This window comes from Arvicanthis niloticus, chromosome Y (genome assembly GCF_011762505.2).
Source record: "Arvicanthis niloticus isolate mArvNil1 chromosome Y, mArvNil1.pat.X, whole genome shotgun sequence".
NCBI classification, from domain to species: domain Eukaryota; kingdom Metazoa; phylum Chordata; class Mammalia; order Rodentia; family Muridae; genus Arvicanthis; species Arvicanthis niloticus.
In genome coordinates this window covers 9,957,177-9,978,074 of record NC_133431.1, presented here as the reverse complement: position 1 = coordinate 9,978,074, position 20,898 = coordinate 9,957,177, and the positions used below count along the sequence as shown (strand labels likewise).

Sequence of the window (20,898 nt, the reverse complement as noted above, 5' to 3'; positions counted from 1 at the left end):
TGGGAATTGAACTTAGGACCTCTGAAAGAGCAGTTGGTGTTCTTAACTGCTGAGCCATCTCTCCAGCCTGAGTCACCACTGCATGTAAATTCAGAATATACATCAGCATTGCAGGGTCTCAGACAAGTCCTAAGAGCAATGCTTTGTAACCCTTGCTCCTTGGAAGTGGCTGGATAAACCCATGCAGTGATTGTGGAGATGAAGGCCTACATCCCAGGACTCCAAATCTTGTGACTTTTTTATAGGGAAAGTCTCTGTGTTAACGATGACTCCTGTGCACAAATGCATTTAAGTGGGGTGGTATATAAGGAATGTTAACTGTGTCGGTACTTTGGAAAGTTTGTTAATAACATCATCTTATAATAGATATTTTATATTGTTAACTTGTCTGGGCTCCAAAACTCAGGAGTTTCCACTTTAAAGCTTAGAACAGACACTAGAGTTCTGGCTTAGCCCTTAGCTAGGAATCTGCCCACTACTCTGACCTCTGTGGACACCAGGCACATGCATGTATGCATTCTGGCAAAACATTTACACACATGAAAATAAATAAATTGAAGAAGAGGAAGAGAACAGAGAGAAGAGAGAGAGGAGAGAGGGAGGGAGAAAAAGAAGGAAGGAAGAAAAGGCAGCTTGAAGCAGAACACAGAAATGGAAGCATGTTTTACTGTATTTACTTAAGATGACCGCGAGGGGGCGGACTTTCCTAAATGGTAGCAATTTAGATTGGTAGGTTTAAAGGCGATTGGAGAAGAGGGAGGAATGTGAAGACATGATAGTGTTTAAAGTTTTAAAGCCACAGAGCAGTGGTGATGCATACCTTTAATCCCAGCACTTGGGAGGCAGAGGCAGGGGGATGATGATGATGGAATCATGATAAATAATCAATGCTAATCAATAATAAGTGGTGATCAATAATTAACTTTCAATACTAATTGATAACCAATAATGATCAATAATTGATAGCACACACCTTTAATCCCAGCACTCGGGAGACACAGGCAGGGGGATGACAGTAATGGAATAGCGATCAATAATCAATGCTAATCAATAATCAATAAATGGTAATTAATAATTAATTATCAATACTAATTGATAACCAATAAGGTGGTTGTGCATGCCCATCCCAGTACTCGGGAGGCAGAGGCGGGAGGATTTCTGAGTTCGAGGCCAGCCTGGTCTACAGAGTGAGTTCCAGGACAGCCAGGGTTACACAGAGAAATCCTGTCTCAAAAAAACCATAAATAAATAAATAAATAAATAAATAAATAAATATAAAATATTAAAGCCGAGGGTAACAGATTATAAAAATAAAGGAAGGTAAAATATGATTATAACAATATATAAAACGTCTTTTTCTTACTCAACAAAGTTTAAAAAGAAAAAATGGACCAAGGGCCTCTTCTCAAGGGCGGGGAGGCAGGAGTGGGTGGGTGGGTGACACCCTCACAGAAGCAGGGGGAGGGGAGGGGAGGGGATAGAGAGTTTCTGTGGGAGAAATCAGGAAAGGGGATAACATCTGAAATGTAAATAAAGAAAATATCTAATAAAAGAGGAAAAGGAAAAAAAGAGTTGAGAGGGAAAAGAGAAAAAAATGAAAACGTCCTGATCGAGTGAGAGTAAAATATGACGTAGAAATCTGTGAGACAAAGTCTCTAAATATCAAAGCATCAGCTTCATATAACAAGAAATAATGTAGAAATGATTGTTTATTGCCAGGTGGCGGTGACGTACGTCTAATTCCATCATTCAGGAGACAGAGGGAGACAGACTTCTGTGAGTTCAAGGCCAGCCTGGTTTAAGGAGTGAGTTCCAGGACACAGGCAGGGTAATGACAGTGATGGAGTAATGAGCAATAATCAATGCTAATCAATAATCAATAAATGCTAATCAATGATTAATAATCAGCACTAATCAAAAACCAATAATGATCGGCCAGGGGGACACAGGTAAACCCTTTCTGAAAGAAAAAAGATAAGAAAAGAAAGGAAGGGAAGAAAGTCGCTTATTAAGCACATGCGTTAGGTATTTTATGTTCACCGTCTATCACAAGCCTATGACATCGGCATCCTTGAGTACTGTCTTCATTTTATGAGTGAACTGAGGCTTTTAAAAATCACTGCTTGGCTCCTACCCATCTGTGCAGCATGCAATGCTAATGAGTAATCAATAGTCAATACTAATCAATAACCAATATTGATAAAAATTGATGATGCATCCCTTTAAGCCCAGCACTTGGGAGGCAAGGCAAGGGGTATGATGGTGATGGGATAATGATCAATAACCAATGCTAATCAATAATCAATTAATGGCAATCAATAATTTATAAGAAATACTAATCAATAATCAACGACCAATACGAATAAATAATCAATACTAACCAACAATCAATTAACAGTGATCAATGATTGATAAGCAATACTAATCAATCAATAACCAATAATCAATACCAATCAAAAACCATAATGAATACTAATCAATAATCAATGTTGGGTCATGAAAGGGTATACTGGTTCTTGGTTGGTGTGGGACCCCAAGACAGCAGGTGTTTGGCCACGCCCCCAGAACTCAGGACCCTGACACGTGTTGTAAACTCCATTTTACCTTCCAGTTCAGTCACGTAGGACACACAGGTGGAGGTCGTGACTAACAGGTCTCCACTTCAAGAGATTTAAATCTAAAGGCCTGGGGCGTGGCTAATTGCCTGCAGGCGTGGCTAATTAAGTTATCCCCTCCCGTCTTCCCCCCTCCCTGTTTAAGCCAGCCTTCCCCTGGCTTTTGAGGGGCCATGAACCATCCAGACCCATCCTCCACACCATGAGCAATAAAGCTTCTGAAATCCCTTTTGGAACCGGACTTTCTCATGTTATTGGAACCCAGTGTGTGACCAGTGTGGAGGACTTCCCCGTGCTCAATTATTGACCATTATTAGTCATTTATTAGTATTGATCATTTATTGACATCGGTTATTGATCATTGATTAGTATTGATTGAATGTCATTGACTAGTATTGATTATTGATTGGCATGCTCTTATCACTGGATAATCTCTTCTGCTCCCCACTATTAGATTTAGAATCATGGATTTACTACAACACAATAACAGTGAAACTAGTCATTATTGGTCATTGCTTAGTATTGATTATTGATTGTTGATTATTATTGATTTTTTGATTATTGATTAGGCTTGATCATGGATCATTCATTAGTATTGATTATTGATTACTGATTAGGATTGTTTATTGATTATTGATTAGTATTGTTTATTTCTTTTTCTTTTCGGTTTTGTTTTCATGACAGGGTTTCTCTGTGTAGCCCTGGCTGTCCTGGAACTCACTCTGTAGACCAGGCTGGCCTCTAACTCAAAAATCCCCCTGCCTCTGCCTCCCAAGTGCTGGGATTAAAGGCATGTGCCACCAGTGCCCTGCTATTAGTATTGTTTATTGATCATTATTTCTTCATTGTCGTCCCTCTGCCTCTGCCTCCCAAGTGCTACAATTAAAGGCGTGTAGTGCAAGGACTCTGTGTGTGTGTGGGACCCGACTGCTGTGGGACTCCCCTGCTAGTGAGTCCTACAAATATTCATATTCTTTCTCCCAGTCTCCCTGTACCAACCTCGTGGCTTAACTCTGGGATATACTTCCAATGCAATTTGGGACATTTATTTTTTTAATTTCCTTCCTGTCTTTCTTTTTTTGTGAGACAAGGTCTCACTCTGTGGCTTTGACTAGCCTGAGACTTCCCGTGTAGACCAGGCTGGCCTCAAACTATGTTCCGTCTCTAGTCTCAAGTCCTGCCTGCCTCTGCCGCCCGAGGGCTGGGATTAAAGGTATGCACCATCAATTATTGATCATTATTGATTAGTGTTGATTATTAATTATTGATCACCATTTATTATTGATTAGCATTGATTATTGATCGTTGTGCCATCATCAACATCCCCCTGCCTCTGCCTCCCGAGTGCTGGGATTAAAGGTGTGTGCCATCAATTGTTGATCATTATTGTTTATAGATTAGTGTTGATTATTAAGCATTACCACTTATCGATTATTGATTAGCATTGATTATTGATTATTCTTCCATCACTGTCATCCCCCTGCCTGTGTCTCGTGAGTGCTGAGATTAAAGGCGTGCGCCACCACCGCCCAGCAGTCTTGAGAATCTCAAGAGTCTTGAATTTGAATAGCAACATCATTAAACAACAGCAACAAAGTCAGTGAATTACTTGTAGCCCTTGGGCCTATTTATACAGGAATTTACCAAAACCTGTCATCTACATCCTGTAGCCTATCACCATTCTTAGTGTTTATTGTGTTACGTGTATGAAGTTTTGCCTGGACGTACATATGTGCGCCACATGCACACATTGCTCCCAGAAAGGACAGAAAAAGGCATTAGATCCTTTGGAATGGCAGCGGCAGATGGTTGTGGGCCACTATTGCGGATGCTGGGAAATGAACCTGGGTCCTGTGCAAGAACAAGTGAATTTTTTATCAGCACACAGCTGGGAAATTGAGGAGTCAGGAGTCATTATTGGTTATTAATTATTATTGTTTATAAATTATTGATTACCATTGGTTGATTATTGGTTAGCATTGACTATTGATTATTATCCCATCACTATCGTCCCCTTGTCTGTGCCTCCCAAGTGCTTAGATTAAAGGCATGCGTCATCAATTAAAAAATTAAAAATTCTTTCTTACAAAGCCTGTAGTTCATTTTCTTAATCAGAGATTGATGGAGGAGGGCCCAGCCCATTGGGAGTGCTGGGATCCCTGCGCTGGTGGTCCTGGGCTCTATAAGAAAGCAGGCTGAGGAAGCCATGGGGAGCAAGCCAGTGAGCAGCATCCCTCCACTGCCTCTGCGTCTGCTTCTGTCTCCAGGATCCTGCTCTGCATGAGTTCCTGTCCCGACTGGTTTTAACGATGAACAGTGATATGGAAATGTCAGCTGAATGAACCTTTTTCCTCCCCAAGTTGCTTTTGCCATGGTATTTCACCACAGCAATACAAACCCTAAGACATGCATCATTATTAGTCATTAATTAGTATTGATTGTTGATTATTATTGATTTTTGATTATTGATCAAGCTTGATCATGGGTCATTCATTAGTATTGATTATTGATTACTGATTAGAATTGTTTATTGATTATTGATTAGTATTGTTTATTGATCATTATTTCTTCATTGTCATCCCTCTGCCTATGACTCCCAAGTGCTGGGATTAAAGGCATGTGGCATCAATTATTGATCATTATTGGTCATTGATTAGCAGTGATTATTGATTGGCATGCTCTTATCACTAGACCATCTCTCCTGCTCCCCACTGCTAGATTTGGAATCACAATTAACTACAACACAATAATAGTGAAACTAGTCACTTCAGTTTTTATCCTGCTGCAGATGAGATTAGAGCTCTATATTTGAGATCTAATGCCAGTGGGCTTTGCCTATTTGCACCCTGAGGCATGTAACGGGCCTTACTGTTTTCCTTTGCCTTCCTCTGATTTCAGCCAGACAGATTTTGTGCATTAGTTGGTTTCTTATTCTGTGTTGTCTACTATTGTTTTGCTAATTTATGAGTTATCTAGATCTTTCTTCCTGACTTACAAAGCACTTGTATTTTCTGAATGTTGATTTTATGTAATTATGTACACTATGAATTTCACCTCCCAATCTGTGGATTTTCTGATTTCCTTTAATGAGAGTTCCTGGTTACAATTAGTCCACTACTTAAATCCAACCTTGGTGGACCACACCTTTAGCCCTAGTGCTCTGGAGAAACACCTACAGATCTCAGAGTTCAAGGTCAAGCTACAGAGTGAGTTCCAGGAAAGCCAATCTTAGGCAGAGAGGGAGTCAGAAAACAGAAAGCTGGTAATAGAATAAGGGGGTGTGGAGAAGTTACAGCCCCAGCAAGCAGTAGAACTTGGCAGCTTGGGCCATGTGGCTCTGGCTTTAGAGTCCAGAATAGAAGGTTTTACAGGGACAATTGATACTGGTTAGCTGGAGCTAAGAAATTGGTGATTAAGAAGAGACCAGCATCACTGATGTCTGAAGTCTTCTGGGAAGTGTTTTCTGAGAGCACAGAGAAGCTGTGACCGCGAGTGACCATGTGAGGAGGGGTGATGACTGCAAGTGACCATGTGAGGCAGGGGTGGGGGATGAACACTGGTGAAGGTGCAGCCTCAGTTGCAGTTGATTGTCCAGGACTGAAGGGGTCATGCAAATGAGTTGAGCCTTGGCACCATGAAGAGAGCCTATGAGAGGCTATTGGTGAAGCCTAGTTTGCAGCGGAAAACCCCAGTGTATTGGAACTGCTGGTACCATGAGATGATCACCAAGAACAGCAGCAGCAGTGGACTGGATCAACCTGAGCTTACCATGACTGATTAACCAGTACCAAAGTTCCATATGAGTCATGCCATTATAAATTTCACCTCTCAGGGGCTGGAGAGAGGACTGAGAGGTTAAGAGCACTGACTGCTCTTCCAGAGGTCCTGATTTCAGCTACCACATGGTGGCTCACAACCATCTGTGATGGGATTCGATCCCCTCTTCTGGTGCATTTGAAGAGAGTGACAGGGCACACACATACATTAAATAAATAAATAAATAAATAAATAAATAAATTTCACCTCTCCTGTGCTGACCATTATGGACTAGGTCATTATAAACGTCGTTTTGTCTAAGCTGTTCATTCTGATAATTACGATCACCTTGTCTTGCCGGGAGTCAAGATTCCCTTCTGCCTGGAAGCAAATGTCAGTTAGGTAAATAACTTGAGTTAAGGAATACTTCATTTTGCTCTGTCAGAGAGAAAATATTAATTAGATAAGCAACTCGAGCTTAGAAATGTTTTAATTGCCTTCTTGCTTGTGAGAAAATATTTAGATAAGTAATTTGGGGTAGGAATTCTTGTGGGCTTGGAGAAGTCTGCAATTACGGATGATGCTGGACCTTGACTGTCAGATGACCCTCCTGCCTGCTTGCCTTTTTAAATGCAGCCTGAACAATAAAATTCAAGGACTTGATCAGACATTCAGACCTGTGCTTCTTCTTCATGTCTCTTGTTCTATCATTATTTCGCCACCTTCCCTAGGATCTCATCGAATCCCCAAGGCCGGGGCATTGTCTCTAGTGATTCATTGCTGCCACCTGGTCCTTGCTATCTCAGAGCTCCATTAAGCCCACTGCATTTAATTAATCTAATTGAACAGCAGTATCTCCAAACCTAGGGTCTGGCACAAGGAAAAAGGCAAGAACAAAACACTTCAAATGTGTTGGTGCCCCTCTCACCAGTTTTTTCCTTATAGGATTCGAGAAGGGCATATTTCAGGCTTTTCCAATGTAGAGAAATAAGTTTTCCACAATGTATCTGCTCTAGCATTGCAATTTCCCTGAACCTCAAAATCCCTTTCTCGACACTAAGCCAAGGCAAATCAGGTGTGTCCAACTCCTTTTCAGTAGGCCATCTTCTGATCAATATTTCAGTCAACCATTCAAACAAACTTCTGACACATTTTCTTTCTTTCTTTTTTAAGTGTGTGAGCTTCCATATTAAACCTAGAATCTTCACTCAGAGGGCCCAGGTCAATAAACTCAGCCTGATCTAGTTTTATCTGCCTTCCACTATTATCCCACACATATTCCCCAGACTTCTGCTTGAATGAATCAGCAAACTCATTAACCTCCTTAGTAGAATAGCACATTTCCTCATGGACTACACTTTCTACCCCCCCAACCGAACCTCCCTGTAGGGGCCTGTTTTGCCTTGAGTCTGGTTATAGGAACTATTGGTGGGCCTTGAGGAACATCAGTATTGTCTTGTCTGACATTTTCTTCAGAGAAAATCACTGCTGGTTTATCAGACTCTGAGGGATTAAATTTCTCATGTGAAACAGGCATGGGTTAGGTGGGGCTGAGGGTACTACTTCCTCAGGTGAGGTAAAACCTTGAAAATCTGAAGATTCAAAGTTCTCAGCTTCAACAGGGTCCACCCACACATCCACATCCCACATTGTAGGATCTCAGTCTTTGCCAATTAATGCCCTTGCTTTCTTTAACTTTCTTTCACTGCTGACACCCTCTGAGGCTGAGACTTGAATTTTCCATGTAATTCAGCAAAATGTAAAGTGATGGCTTCAGCCTGATTTCCTGCAACTGGAGCTCTATGACTACAGGAGAGAAGATTCTCTTCAAGGGCACACTTAGAAACCTTTAGAATGTTTATTTGCATTTGCAGCCATTCAGTTTTATCATACAACTCATTCTTTTCCTCCAACAATTTTTCCAGAAATACTAAGAGCACAAGTCAACAACATCATTTTCCAATTTTTCTCCCAAATTGTAGAAAATTTGGTACATTGAGTCACCTAATTCATGCCCACTTACAATTGATGTATTGAGGTTTGTAGGAATATGTCAGAAAGAGGATGTGCATTTCGATGTAGAGGAGCTGGAAGCCAAACCTGGGGTGACTGAATCAGTTCTGGCATAACCCAAAGCCACTGGGTCTGGAGAGGTCTGGCGCCTTTGGCAGTGAATTATGACCACCTCCTTTGGGAGTTGGAGAGCCTTCAAAGTTTTTGCTATAAGGGAAGAATTGACAATGGGTGTGTCCTTGGTGGTGAGAAAAAAATATAAAATAGAGATAAAATAAAATATAAAATACATCAAATATAAAATGTAAAATATAAAAATAAAAGTAAATTAAAATAGAAAATAATATAAATTATAAAATAAAATATAGCCGGATGGTGGTGGTGCACGCCTTTAATCCCAGCACTTGGGAGACAGAGGCAGGCAGATTTCTGAGTTCGAGGCCAGCCTGGTCTACAGAGTAAGTTCCATGACAGCCAGGGCTACACAGAGAAACCCTGTCTCGAAAAACCAAAAAATAAAATAAAATAAAATAAAATAAAAATATAAAATAAACAAATAAAATAAGTGTAAAACAAAATATAAAATATAATGTAAATATAAATATAAATTAAGAAATGAAAAAATAAAAATAAAATATAAAATAAAAAAAAATAAAGTAGTGCGTATAAACTATTAAGAAGGCACACATGTTAGCCCGTTGGGTTTTTGGCTGTTTGCAGTACCCTGGTTAAAGCAATTAACTCAGCCTTTTGGGAAGAGGCCACCACAGGGAGGTGGTTTGCCTCAACTGTTTTAGTGGCAATGATCATTGTCTATGAGAGAGCTCGAGTTCATAAAGAGGGTGAGTTGGGGGGAGGGGGTCTGTGAGAGGTTGCTTTAGAAGACTGGGCTGAGGTAGGCTCAGTGTCTCTACTGCCCCTAGGCAGAAATGAGAAGGGGTATCAGAGGATGATGGGACATGCAGGGAGGTTGCCAGGCTGAGGGCAGGTTTGGAGGCCAATGTGATTTGGGAGTTTTCCAAGAACAGTAAATGTGGACTCTCAAGGGTCAAAAGAGGGAAAGAGAGGAATGACTCAGGTCAGAAAGGCAATGGATAGAGTATATCATGATGGGCTGGAACAGGGTGATCTTGAGGGCCTCCTGGGTGAGTTCAATTGTTGATGATGCTAGGGGTCCCAAACATGGCTGCTATTCATATATGGTGGGGTCTAGTTGTTTGGATGACAAAAGACAAAAACAAAACAAAACAAAACAAAACAAAACTAGCCGGCGGTGGTGGTGCATGCCTTTAATCCCAGCACTCGAGAGGCAGAGGCAGGGGGATGACGCTGATGGGATAACAATCAATAATCAATGCCGACCAATAACCAATAATCAATAAATGGTAATCAATAATTAGAAATACTAATTGATAACCAATAATGATAAATAACTGATGACACACACCTTGAATCCCAGCACTTGGGAGGCAGAGGCAGGTGGATTTCTGTGTTTCAGGCCAGCCTGGTCTACAGAGTGAGTTTCAGGACAGCCTGGGCTATATAGAGAAACCCTGTCTCGAAAAACGAAAAAAAAAAAAAAAAAGAAGAAGACGGGGATGGCAGGGTCTTAGGTGGAAATGAGGGGGTTCCATCAACACCCTGCCACCCCGCCCCATGACAGATTTGGTGATGGGATCATGGGACCTGAATGGAGAGTTAAAACAGAGAAGGTAGTCCCACAGTGCACCAGGAGTGAGATGGACTTACCAGCTACCTGTTGTGTTACGCTGGGATGGGGCTAGGCCACCATGGCTGGGCAAAGAGGACAAGCCAAACCTGGGCACTCTGACTTCCAGTAGCCAGGCTGCCAGCAGGCAGGGCATGACTTGGTGGGCTGCCTTGGGTTGATCAGCTGAGATACCAATGTCCGTCTCGGCTGCTCTTAAAACACATCCCTGGCAGTGTTGACTTAGGCTTGACCCTAGAAGGATTGGGCATGCAGACCTCCCTAGTTCCCTCTGTTGGCCTCAGGGTGGCTGCTAAGGCTTGTGCTTGGGGCATGGCCTTCTGCTGTAGCCCATCATGTTGGGAAGACTCAGCCAGGGGCTAAAGAGTTTAAAATCCATTTTCACCAACTCCTGCATGGGAGGTTGGAGACCACCCTCAGCCTATTTTAGCTTTTTTCGAATATCTGACCATGGCTGAGAAATAAAAGGAGTAACAAGAACTGTGGCTTCCACTGAGGAAGAGACAAAGTCCAGGTAGGTATATCGGATCATAGTCTCCCATAATCAATTTAGAAACATGACTGGATATTCATCTGCTTGTGTGATTTCACAGAGCTTATTAAAGTCAACAACTTTCTTTGGGACTGATTCAACACCTTGAAGGAGGCAGCAGACCTTGCGGTTGCCATTTTGATCTGGCTGGTAATTCCTGTTGTGTTCTCTCATGGGCACTGCCACATTACCCACAGGGGCTGTATTGTCCACCAGATGGGTCTGGTCTGCATACTGCCTGGTGGCTGCCTGAACCCATCCACATTCCTCAGGACTCAGGGCAGAAGCTTGTATGGCATAAAGGTCATGCCAAGTTAGGTTATAGGCTTGGCAAAGGTAGCAGAACTCTTTAGTATAGGGGGATGTTTTGGCAGAGAAGGAACCTAGCCATTTTTCAATGTGAGAGAGGTCCTACATGGAGAAAGGAATGTGGACTCGAACAAGCCCCTCAGCTCTTGCCACCTGGAAGACAGTGAGCAGAGAAGACCAGAGGCCTGCATGTGAGACACCACAGGAGAGAATTCTTGTGGGACAAGCCAATGTGTGGACAGAGACCAGGGTGTGAGTTGTAGGGTTGTAGAAGAGGAAGAGGGCAGAGTGTGCATTGAGGAGGGAAGAGGATAGGAAGATAATGGGTAAAGAGGAGGCAGTTGATTATCAAATGAAACCTGTAGCAGTGAGGAAGAGGGAGAGACAGTGAGAAGAGAGACAGAGGAGGAGGGTAAGGGGGCAGAGGCTGGTCCTTGGCCTGTGTCTCAGAAGACAGAAGTAGATTGGGATCAAGGAAGGGGTGGGGCAATGACTCCTGTGGTTCAGTCATGCAGATGACTCCAGGTCCAAATCCCCAGATAAAAGAGGATTCACAGGTGTTGTAACCCTGGCCAACAAGAATTGAGCCATTGAGCACCAACTACAGAGGAAGGGGCAGGAGCACAGTTCAAACAAACAAACAAACAAACAAACAAAAAAACCTGCTGAGCATTAAAGTTTAAAGTGCCCTCTGGTGGCCACGTAGATCAATGATCTACAGTCCATTAGGACCAAGCCAAAGATGAAAATAGGCATCGTTTAGGAGGGCAAGTTCTGAGAGGACCCCAGTTTAGATAATTTTCACAGCAGACATCCAAGAGGTATCAATTTTGGATCCCGTAGTACCCATCTTCCCAGAGTTTGCTGGAGATCTCGAGACTGAGATTGGGGTCCCAATTGATAACCTGTGCTAGAAAGGACTGTTTATGCAGGGGAAGTAACCTCAATACATCTTATAAGAGGTTCCCCAAAACAAAGACTTAGTCTTTGTTCTGATGAGGGTTAACTCTGGCAGACTCCGGAGACTCAGCAGGAGAGCCAGTGAGGTCCTGGACCCAGAATTAAGCAGTAGCTAAGGACAGGTTACTTATCAAGTCCAGAATTTGATGTTTTCAGTTAAGAAAAAAGAGGGGTGGGGGAATTGATCCTCATGTGACCAGGAAGGATCCGGGCCACCTGTCAGGGACTCAACTTTTCCTGTATTTCTGCATCAAGATGATTCCCGTTTTTTTTCTCCGACAAAGGGATAAGCCAATTGAGCAAAATTTAAGTAAATAGGTGTGTTTCTTTGGAAACAGGCTCCTGGGCGAGTTTACCAGTCTCAGGGAACAAAACCAAAAGAAGTTGCAGTCAGACTATGGCTTGGGAGACTATTATAAAATGTGTGGGAGTAAGGGACTAATTTAGGGACTCCAGTCTAATAGCCCAGGGGTCTAAATCCCAATAATTTTGGTGAGATTTCAGAAAAATGCAGGACTTCAACATAAAAAAGCAAAACTCTAAGTGATCAATCCAATCCCAAAAAAGGTTGGAAGCTCAATGATTAAAAATCTGAATTTTCAAGCCAGGCGGTGGTGGTGCACACCTTTAATCCCAGCACTTGGGAGGCAGAGGCAGGTGGATTTCTGAGTTCGAGGCTGGCTGGTCTACAGAGTGAGTTGCAGGACAGCCAGGCCTACACAGAGAAACCCTGTCTCGAAAACAAAAAAAAAAAATCTGAATTTTCACTATGACTACAACACTGATGCTTTTTAGTGATGAAAACTCAGGTTGCAGTTCTTCTGGGAGAATAAAAAATGCCTCATGATGGGGTTAGAAAGAAAGCTTTGCAGCCATCTTGAGCCATATACCCTGGCATGAGACTTGTATTACGATAGCCTAAAACAGCTGAGCACACTCTGATAACATCTTGCTTTGGATACCCAGGACTTTCCTTGGGTGTGTGAGATTAAAGGTGTGTTAGATTAAAGGTGTGTGAGATTAAAGGTGTGTGACTTAAGAGTGTGAATTTGAGATCAGATTTAGAGACAAGACCTAAGGGCAGGATTAAAGGCATGACTTAGAGGCATGGCTTAGAAGTGAGACATAAAAGGCAGAGGAAGGTGGCAGAGAATCAGACACTTCAGAGGGTACAACTTGGAGCACAACTTGGAATAGGAATTACACATTAGGTATCAGGCACTTGGAAGAGAACTTGGAAGAAATAACTTGGAACTTGGAGGCACTAAGGACTAGGAACTTAGGACTTGGGATTTGGAGAGAAGAAGAGAGACCCAGTGAGGGACATTGCTGGAAGAAGGATCTTCCAAAAATTCAGAAGTGAAATGAAGGTGATCACCACTGGAATCTGCTGCATCGGGAAAGGTAAATCATGTTAATAAAAATACGGCAAGAAATAAGTGAGCCTGAATTCAACTCTCTGGTTTTATTTTGTTACTTGCTGCTCACGTGTGTTAATTGTCTGCTTTTGTTTCTTTGTTTGAATGTTCTCTTTCATGTTCAAAAGCACACTTTAACCTTGAGGAGTGGTAAGACTCACTGGCCAATCAATGCTTCCATGCAGACCTGCCAATCAGACAAGGAGGCGGATTGTTCTGGATGCCAGTCTGCAAGTTCACTGTTCCTGTGCAGTCTTAAGTGGCTCTCTGTGTCCTGCTCTGAACTCTGCTGTGGGTGCTGTGTGGAGACCTCAGGGAATCTCTGAAATCGAGTCATGGTGAGCACAGGATCACTGCCCACAATGGGTAGGGGCAGGTGGGTGAGCAGTGGGAGTTGATGTGTTGGGTCCTCTCTGGGGCTGCATGGAAACAGTTAGCCATATGTGACCACCTGTGAGGTCCCTGGTGATGCTCCCCATGTGTTAGATCAGGAGGAGACCTCTGAGTAACTTCACTGTCATGGCTGATTCTGAATCTGCCCAAAACATGTGGACCAGTTACTTTCTTGTAGAAATGAGTGATTTCTCTGACTCTGAAGCACATATGTCCAAACCCTTTTGTCTTTTATAGTATACATTAGGAAGACAAGCATAGCTGCACAGTGGTGGTTCATGCCTTTAATCCCAGCACTTGGGTGGCAAAGGCATGCAGATTTCTGAGTTTGAACCAAGCCTGGTCTACAGAGTGAGTTTCAGGACAGCCAGGGCTACACAGAGAAACCTTGTCTCAAAAACAAACAAACACACAAACAAGCAAAACTGTTTTTAATGAAGACAGGCATGAATCTAACAGATCTGCTTTCATCCATTACTTGTTCTTGCTTTGTTTAATTTTTGTTATTTTTTTTCTGTTTCAGTTTTTTATGTTGCTTTATTTTTTATGTTTAGTGTTTCTTTTTCTTTATTATGTGGTAAAGGGACTTTTTTCCCAATCCATTGGGTTTTTTGGATGCTTCTTGTACATTAACAGGCATCTTCTTTGGTTTAGGAAAAGTTTCCTTTATGATTTCATTGAAACTCTTTTCTAGACGTTTGGGTTGATAGTCACTTTTCTTTATTCCAGTCATCTGTAATTTTTTCCTTCTTATATGTTGCAGAATTCCGGGTTGTTTAGGGCAAGAAAACTTTTAGTATCCACATTTTTTGACTGATGTATCTATTTTGTTTTATTCACCTTTAATGTCTGAGACTCTCTCTTCCTTTCCTGTCCACAGAACAGTACCTTGTCTCTGTAGTTGTCAGTGCCCAGGCAATTTCAATGCTCTGCTCTCAGGGACTTAGCAACTGCTTAAGTCATTCCCTGCCTCCATCACCTGCTGCTGTTGTCAGGTGTACTTTATATACATGGACCACCAGCTACACAGCTCTCTCTGTTTGTTCCCTGTCTCTGTTCTCTGCACATGCCCCTCTATTCTCTTTCTCTACTCTCAGGTCTGTCTCTCTGCTCCCTGTCTGTCTGCCTGTCTGCAGGTCCTCTTCTGTGCCTCTATCCCTTCCCCCAAACAACATCTTTTGTACCTTATCTGTTGCATGATTTAATTTCTCAGGACCTGCAGTGATAGGACAGCTTGGATTTCTTGGTGACTTACTTTCCTGGTTGTTATTTATTATATTTCAATGTCGGTGTCTAGGCCTCTGGGTTTGAAGTGATTATTGATTTATGTACTTATTTTTGGATTTGTCTTGTTTGGGTGGGAGTTTTGTTCCTGGGTTACTGTTTAATGTGTGGATTTGCAGAGAGCCTTGGCTGAGTGTTGCCTCTTTTACTGACCTGTTTGTTTGTTATGTTCTAGAGGGAATGCTTGCTAATGTTGAAAGCTGGGAGGGAGAAGAGGTGGGCAGGAAGAGATGATCTTAGTAATCTACAAGAAGACTTTGTCATCAGTGAGGTTAGGCTGCTTCTGGTGTTTAGTACAGTACTAGAGGCAACTGTGAAAATTGAATTTAGGATAAAAAATATTGTGGTAGATCTATGGAAAAGTTATTTTGTGTCCTTTTAGGCATGACATGTTGGTGAACAGGAACTAACTGCCTAAGTGGGGGCTATGATACAGGGATGAGGCAGGAAAGGAAGGGCAAGTGGGGATTGTCTGCAGTATCTTTAAGAGGCTGGCACAAGGGGAGAGGTAATTTCCACTAGTATTCTTTTCCAATGGTGAGGGCCACTTGTATTCTGTGCCAGTTGTAAGGGCAACTGATATTATGGTTTGCAGTAACAGACAATGAAGTACGTCTTTGGATAACGTACTTGTTTTACTCTCAGGCATGGCTTGCAGGTAAACAGTAGTATCTTTTGTTAATAAGGGGCTTAGTCAAAAAGATGAGATTATGAAGTCCAAACAACTCTGTTTTTGAGATTGCACAAGGTCCACTTGAGCAGACATCCTATGACAAAACCCTCTTATCAACAGCCAGTCAAGGTACAATAGCAAGGTTTAGCTACATATAGATTAATAAATCTTAAAGAGGAAAAAAAAGGTTAGCCTACCCATCATAGTTGTCATATGGTTTTATCCCCTGGTTTTTTATTGCCAATTATGCCAGATATACAATTTCTTTTTTTTTTAGTTTTTTTTTTTTTTTTTTTTTTTTTTTTTTTTTTTTTTTTTTTTTTTTTTTTGCCTTTAAATGAGATGGTTTAATCCAAAGTGGTACAGAATTCAGAATACAATGATGATGGAACAGTAGGCTCTGCTGGGATTCTAGACTGGGTTCACTTTAAATTCACAGCTGAGGTAGGAACAGCTGAACACTAGAGACAATGATACATTGTATTGTTCACTTTATTCATTGTTTTTTTTTTTTTAAAGTTTATTACAATGTATAACAACAGGCTCCAGGGTAACACTTCATTCTAGCTATTAGGTGGCAAAGATGTTATGGCAGGGAATCCAGATGTTTGACAGGTTACAGGGTAACATTTCACTATAGCTGTAGTGGCAAAGATGTTATGGCAGGGAATCCAGATGTTTACATAGGAATGATAGAGGAGGGTCACCATCACCTCTGATGTGAGGAACAGCTTACTTTTTGCCAGATTTCTTAATTCCACCTGTGGCCAGGGGGTCTTTCCCCGCGGCCTTGGCTTTTAGCTCCTCAAGTTTCTTCTGTTCCTCCTTTTGTTTCTGCTTGAAAGCTTTATCTTCCTCGTCCATCTCCTTGGCTTGCTTCTTGGGCTGTTTCAGGGGCTTCTTTTTGCTACCTTCCCGGCCCAACATGGCGTCTCCGGCCCCTTCACCAGCCCCTCATACAATTTCTTAAAAAGTAAGTTGCTGACCTGTATGTTAATGCCGCAAGCTTGCTGTAGCTGCAATAAATACTCAGCACCCTTAGACTTGGTCTCTCAGTTTGGACCTGATGTGAGATTGACTGGTGTGAATTCTTGTTTCCGAGCTCATAGTACAGACCTTTGTGTATTTGCATTGCAATAGGTTCTTTGTGGTCTCTGGGATGCCAGTGACTTGGGCACAATATCTTGGTGCATGGACTGGAACCCTGAAACCCTCAGGAATCCCAGCTGAAGGGTTGAAAGGTTGCCTGTTAAGATGTGTCATTGTTGACAGGCAGTGGTGGTGGACGACTTTAATCTCTGCACTTAAGAGGTGGAGGCATGTGGATTTCTGAGTTTGAGGCCAGCCTGGTCTAAAAAGTGAGTTTCGGGACAGCCAGGGCTACACAGAAAAACCCTGTCTTGGAAAACATCAAAACAAAACAAAACAAAAAAACCCCAAAAACAAAAACATATACAAAAAAATATACTAATATTTTCATCTGTTCATTTTTAACTGTTAAAACGCATTTCCTTTTAGTAAAATTTAATTTATGTTGCTGTTTAAACTGGATCAATTTATGCTTATGCAAAATGAATACAGAACTGCAGTGAATGCATAATTCTTTGCAGTAACTTCAGTAAAGAACTGTGAGTTCATTCTATCATTTTTGTTTCCTGCTTTATTTTTGTAGCAGAGTGAGGTTCTTAACATGTAACTTTTGCTGTTCTGAAACTCATTGCATAGACCGAGCTGGCATTCAGCTCAATGACATACACCTGCCTGTACCTCTGTGATTAAAGACATGAACAAAAACACACAGCTTTCCATCACATTTGTAGTTAGTAATTGTTCATACAGCTTTTCAGATGTGTGCTCAGTATAGTTGATCTGTTTCCCCCTGCATATCGCTATCAATTGCCATTTGTGTTGCAAGGCTATATCCTATTCAAAGGGTTCAGGAGTGATACAGGTGTCAATGTTTCAAGTTTCTTCTAAACTGACATGGTGAGTATAATTTGTGTGTCAGCAAATAAGTGGAGGATTCATGTAAATTATAAGATTATATTGTCTAGGAAGCATACCTTTACTTTGCAATAATGTCTGTATCAGGCTTTGTGTTGTACACATGTATGTGATATTTTAGGAAACAGTGAGTTTCGATGATGTGCACGTGAACTTCACTGAGGAAGAGTGGAATTTGCTGGATCCTTCCCAGAAGAAACTCTACAAAGATGTGATGCTTGAGACCTACTGGAACCTCACTGCTATTGGTAAGACTGAATTTTCATTTGCTTTTCAATATAAAAGAAATGTTTCTGAGTTATTGATGATTGTTTCTTATTTCAATAGAGAACAAGTAATATTGAGTTGAATAAATCAGGTTCATTGCTGTGAAAATTCAGTGTAACTTGAATTTTGCCTAATTCCAATACCATATTATTTATTTTCTGGTAACTTGGTTTCAGGCTATAATTTGGAAGACCATCATACTGAAGAACAACTACATCAAACTTCTAGAAGTCATGAAAGGTAATTTTAATATTTAAGCTAATACAAATACGCCTGTGAGAAAATTTTACTATGATCTGGAAGCTTCAAAGAAAAGCAAGTGTGTAAAATATCAGTCCTTTTATTGTAGCTATGATTATAATATTCTCCAAAAACTATGTTCCTTAATGTCAGTTATCTGATTGCTGTTTCCAAGGCAGTTCCATAAGAAAGAAGAGAAGGAAACAATGCCTTAAGTGATTCCTTTATTTGATTTGTATCTCCATTAGAACTATGTTGTGGAACTATCAATTTGTATAGTCTCATAACATTTAGATGTTGCACTATGAATAGTGAGAAACATGTATCCATAACCTTCTAATAAGCAAATACTCCATGATAAAGTTGGTGATACTCATGTTCTTGTAGTGAAACTTTTTAGTTTATGATGAGGTCAAGAAAGTTGTCCTGGAGAAACATTAATCATGTCTGCAATGAACAAAAAGTCAATGTGTGTGAATTCAATGTGGAAAACGTTCATTTGTTCTTCCTTTTTAATGGGTGTATCAGTTGTCAGAATGAATGAAACCCTGTGAGCATAGAGATACTAAAAGAAACAACGTACCCCTACCTAGTACAGAACAATGAGATGATATGTAATATTCTGCCTTTGGTAGACTTTCTGAATATGATAAATGTTTGCAATTAATTGGTTACCTGACTTTACTGGGAATATCCCCAACGTCACACTTCAGAAAATCTCTGTGGGTACGAGAAATATGTAAATTCTTTTGTTAAACCTTGGTTCACAGTGCTACTGTTGTGTGATGCACACTACAGGAAAAACTAAGAATGCAATCAGTGTTTTAATGCTCTGAGTTGTCCCATATTTCTTATGACATGTTAAAACAACATAAAGAAATCTCATATAGAAAAATGATGTTATAAATGTGAGCCATGTAATAAATGTTCCCATCATCACAAGAATTTTCAAAGAGGTAAAGCAACCCGCAGTGAGAAAGTACATCCATGAACATCAAAGCAATAAAACCTTAAGATTTGAGTGTTTTTTATTATTAGATAAACTGTAAAATTTATTCATATTCTAAAATGATTGATCAGGCTAATGAATCTGGTAAACCTTTCACATGTGCCCATTCCTGTTGCAGACATGAAAGAAGTTATACGGGAAAGAAACCATATGAATGTAACCAAAGTGGAAAACCATTTTCAAGTCACAATCATCTCCAAAGACATAAAATAACACATACTGGAGAGAAACCTTATGAATGCAATCAATGTGGTAAAACCTTTTCATTTCACAGTTGTCTCCAAATCCATAAAAGAACACATACTGGAGAGAAACCTTATGAATGTAATCAATGTGGTAAAGGCTTTACACAACAAAGTCATCTCCAAATCCATAAAAGAACACATACTGGAGAGAAACCGTATGAATGCAATCAATGTGGTAAAGGCTTTACACAACAAAGTTCCCTCCAAATCCATAAAAGAACACATACTGGAGAGAAACCTTATGAATGTAATCAATGTGGTAAAGGCTTTACACAACAAAGTCATCTCCAAATCCATAAAAGAACACATACTAGAGAGAAACCTTATGAATGCAATCAATGTGGTAAAGCCTTTTCAGATCACAGTAATCTCCAAATCCATAAAAGAACACATACTGGAGAGAAACCTTATGAATGCAATCAATGTGGTAAAGGCTTTACACAACAAAGTTCCCTCCAAATCCATGAAGGAACACATACTGGAGAGAAACCTTATGAATGTAATCAATGTGGTAAAGGTTTTACACAACAAAGTTCCCTCCAAATCCATAAAAGAACACATACTGGAGAGAAACCTTATGAATGCAATCAATGTGGTAAAGGCTTTACACAACAAAGTTCCCTCAAAATCCATAAAAGAACACATATTGGAGAGAAACCTTATGAATGTAATCAATGTGGTAAAGCCTTTTCAGATCACAGTAATCTCCAAAGACATAAAAGAACACATACTGGAGAGAAACCTTATGAATGTAATCAATGTGGTAAAGCCTTTTCAGATCACAGTAATCTCCAAATCCATAAAAGAACACATACTGGAGAGAAACCTTATGAATGCAATCAATGTGGCAATATCGAGTCATCTCTAATATCATAAAAGAACACATACCAGACAGAGACCTTATAAATGTGGTCAGTGTGGTAACACCTTTTCATGTGACAGTAGTCTCCAAAAACATAAAAGAACACACATTGGAGATAAACATTATGACTGTAATCAATGTGGTAAAGGCTTTACACAACAAAACATAAAAGAACCCATATTGGACAGAACTATGAATGTATTCATTGTGCTAAAGCCTTTGCATGTCCCACTAGTCTCAAAAACATAAAAGATCCCATATTGGAAGAAACCACATGAATGTGAGCCACGTGGTAAAGACTTTTCACAACTTTAGCATCTAAATTATTATAAAAGAACAGGAACAGGGGAGGACCCTCATGAATGTAATCAGTGTTGTAAAGCATTTGCAAGTCACAGTCATCTGCAGTGACAGGAGAGATCACATACCAGAGAGAAAACTGCTTGAATATTCACAATGTGGTAAAGCCTTTGCATGTCATAGATCTTTACACATACACAAATTAATCACACTGGAGAGAAGCCTCATTAATGTAATCACTGTGGAAAAACTGACAATTCACTTTTATCTGTGATGCATAATGGAACAC

The 20,898-nt window shown here is 40.7% G+C and overlaps 1 protein-coding gene and 1 pseudogene across 1 annotated transcript in view; one reads left to right on the top strand and one right to left on the bottom strand.

Moving 5' to 3' along the window:
* LOC143437297 (uncharacterized) overlaps positions 1–20,323 on the top strand; it is a 53,356-nt gene extending 33,033 nt beyond the window's left edge. Inside the window, exon 6 of the mRNA XM_076922105.1 lies at positions 19,419–20,323. Within this exon, the coding sequence (XP_076778220.1) occupies positions 19,419–20,323 (905 nt within the window). The remainder of the gene's footprint in view (positions 1–19,418) is intronic.
* Positions 16,324–16,661, bottom strand: LOC143437331 (translation machinery-associated protein 7 pseudogene; annotated as a pseudogene).
* Positions 20,324–20,898: the final 575 nt, after the last annotated feature.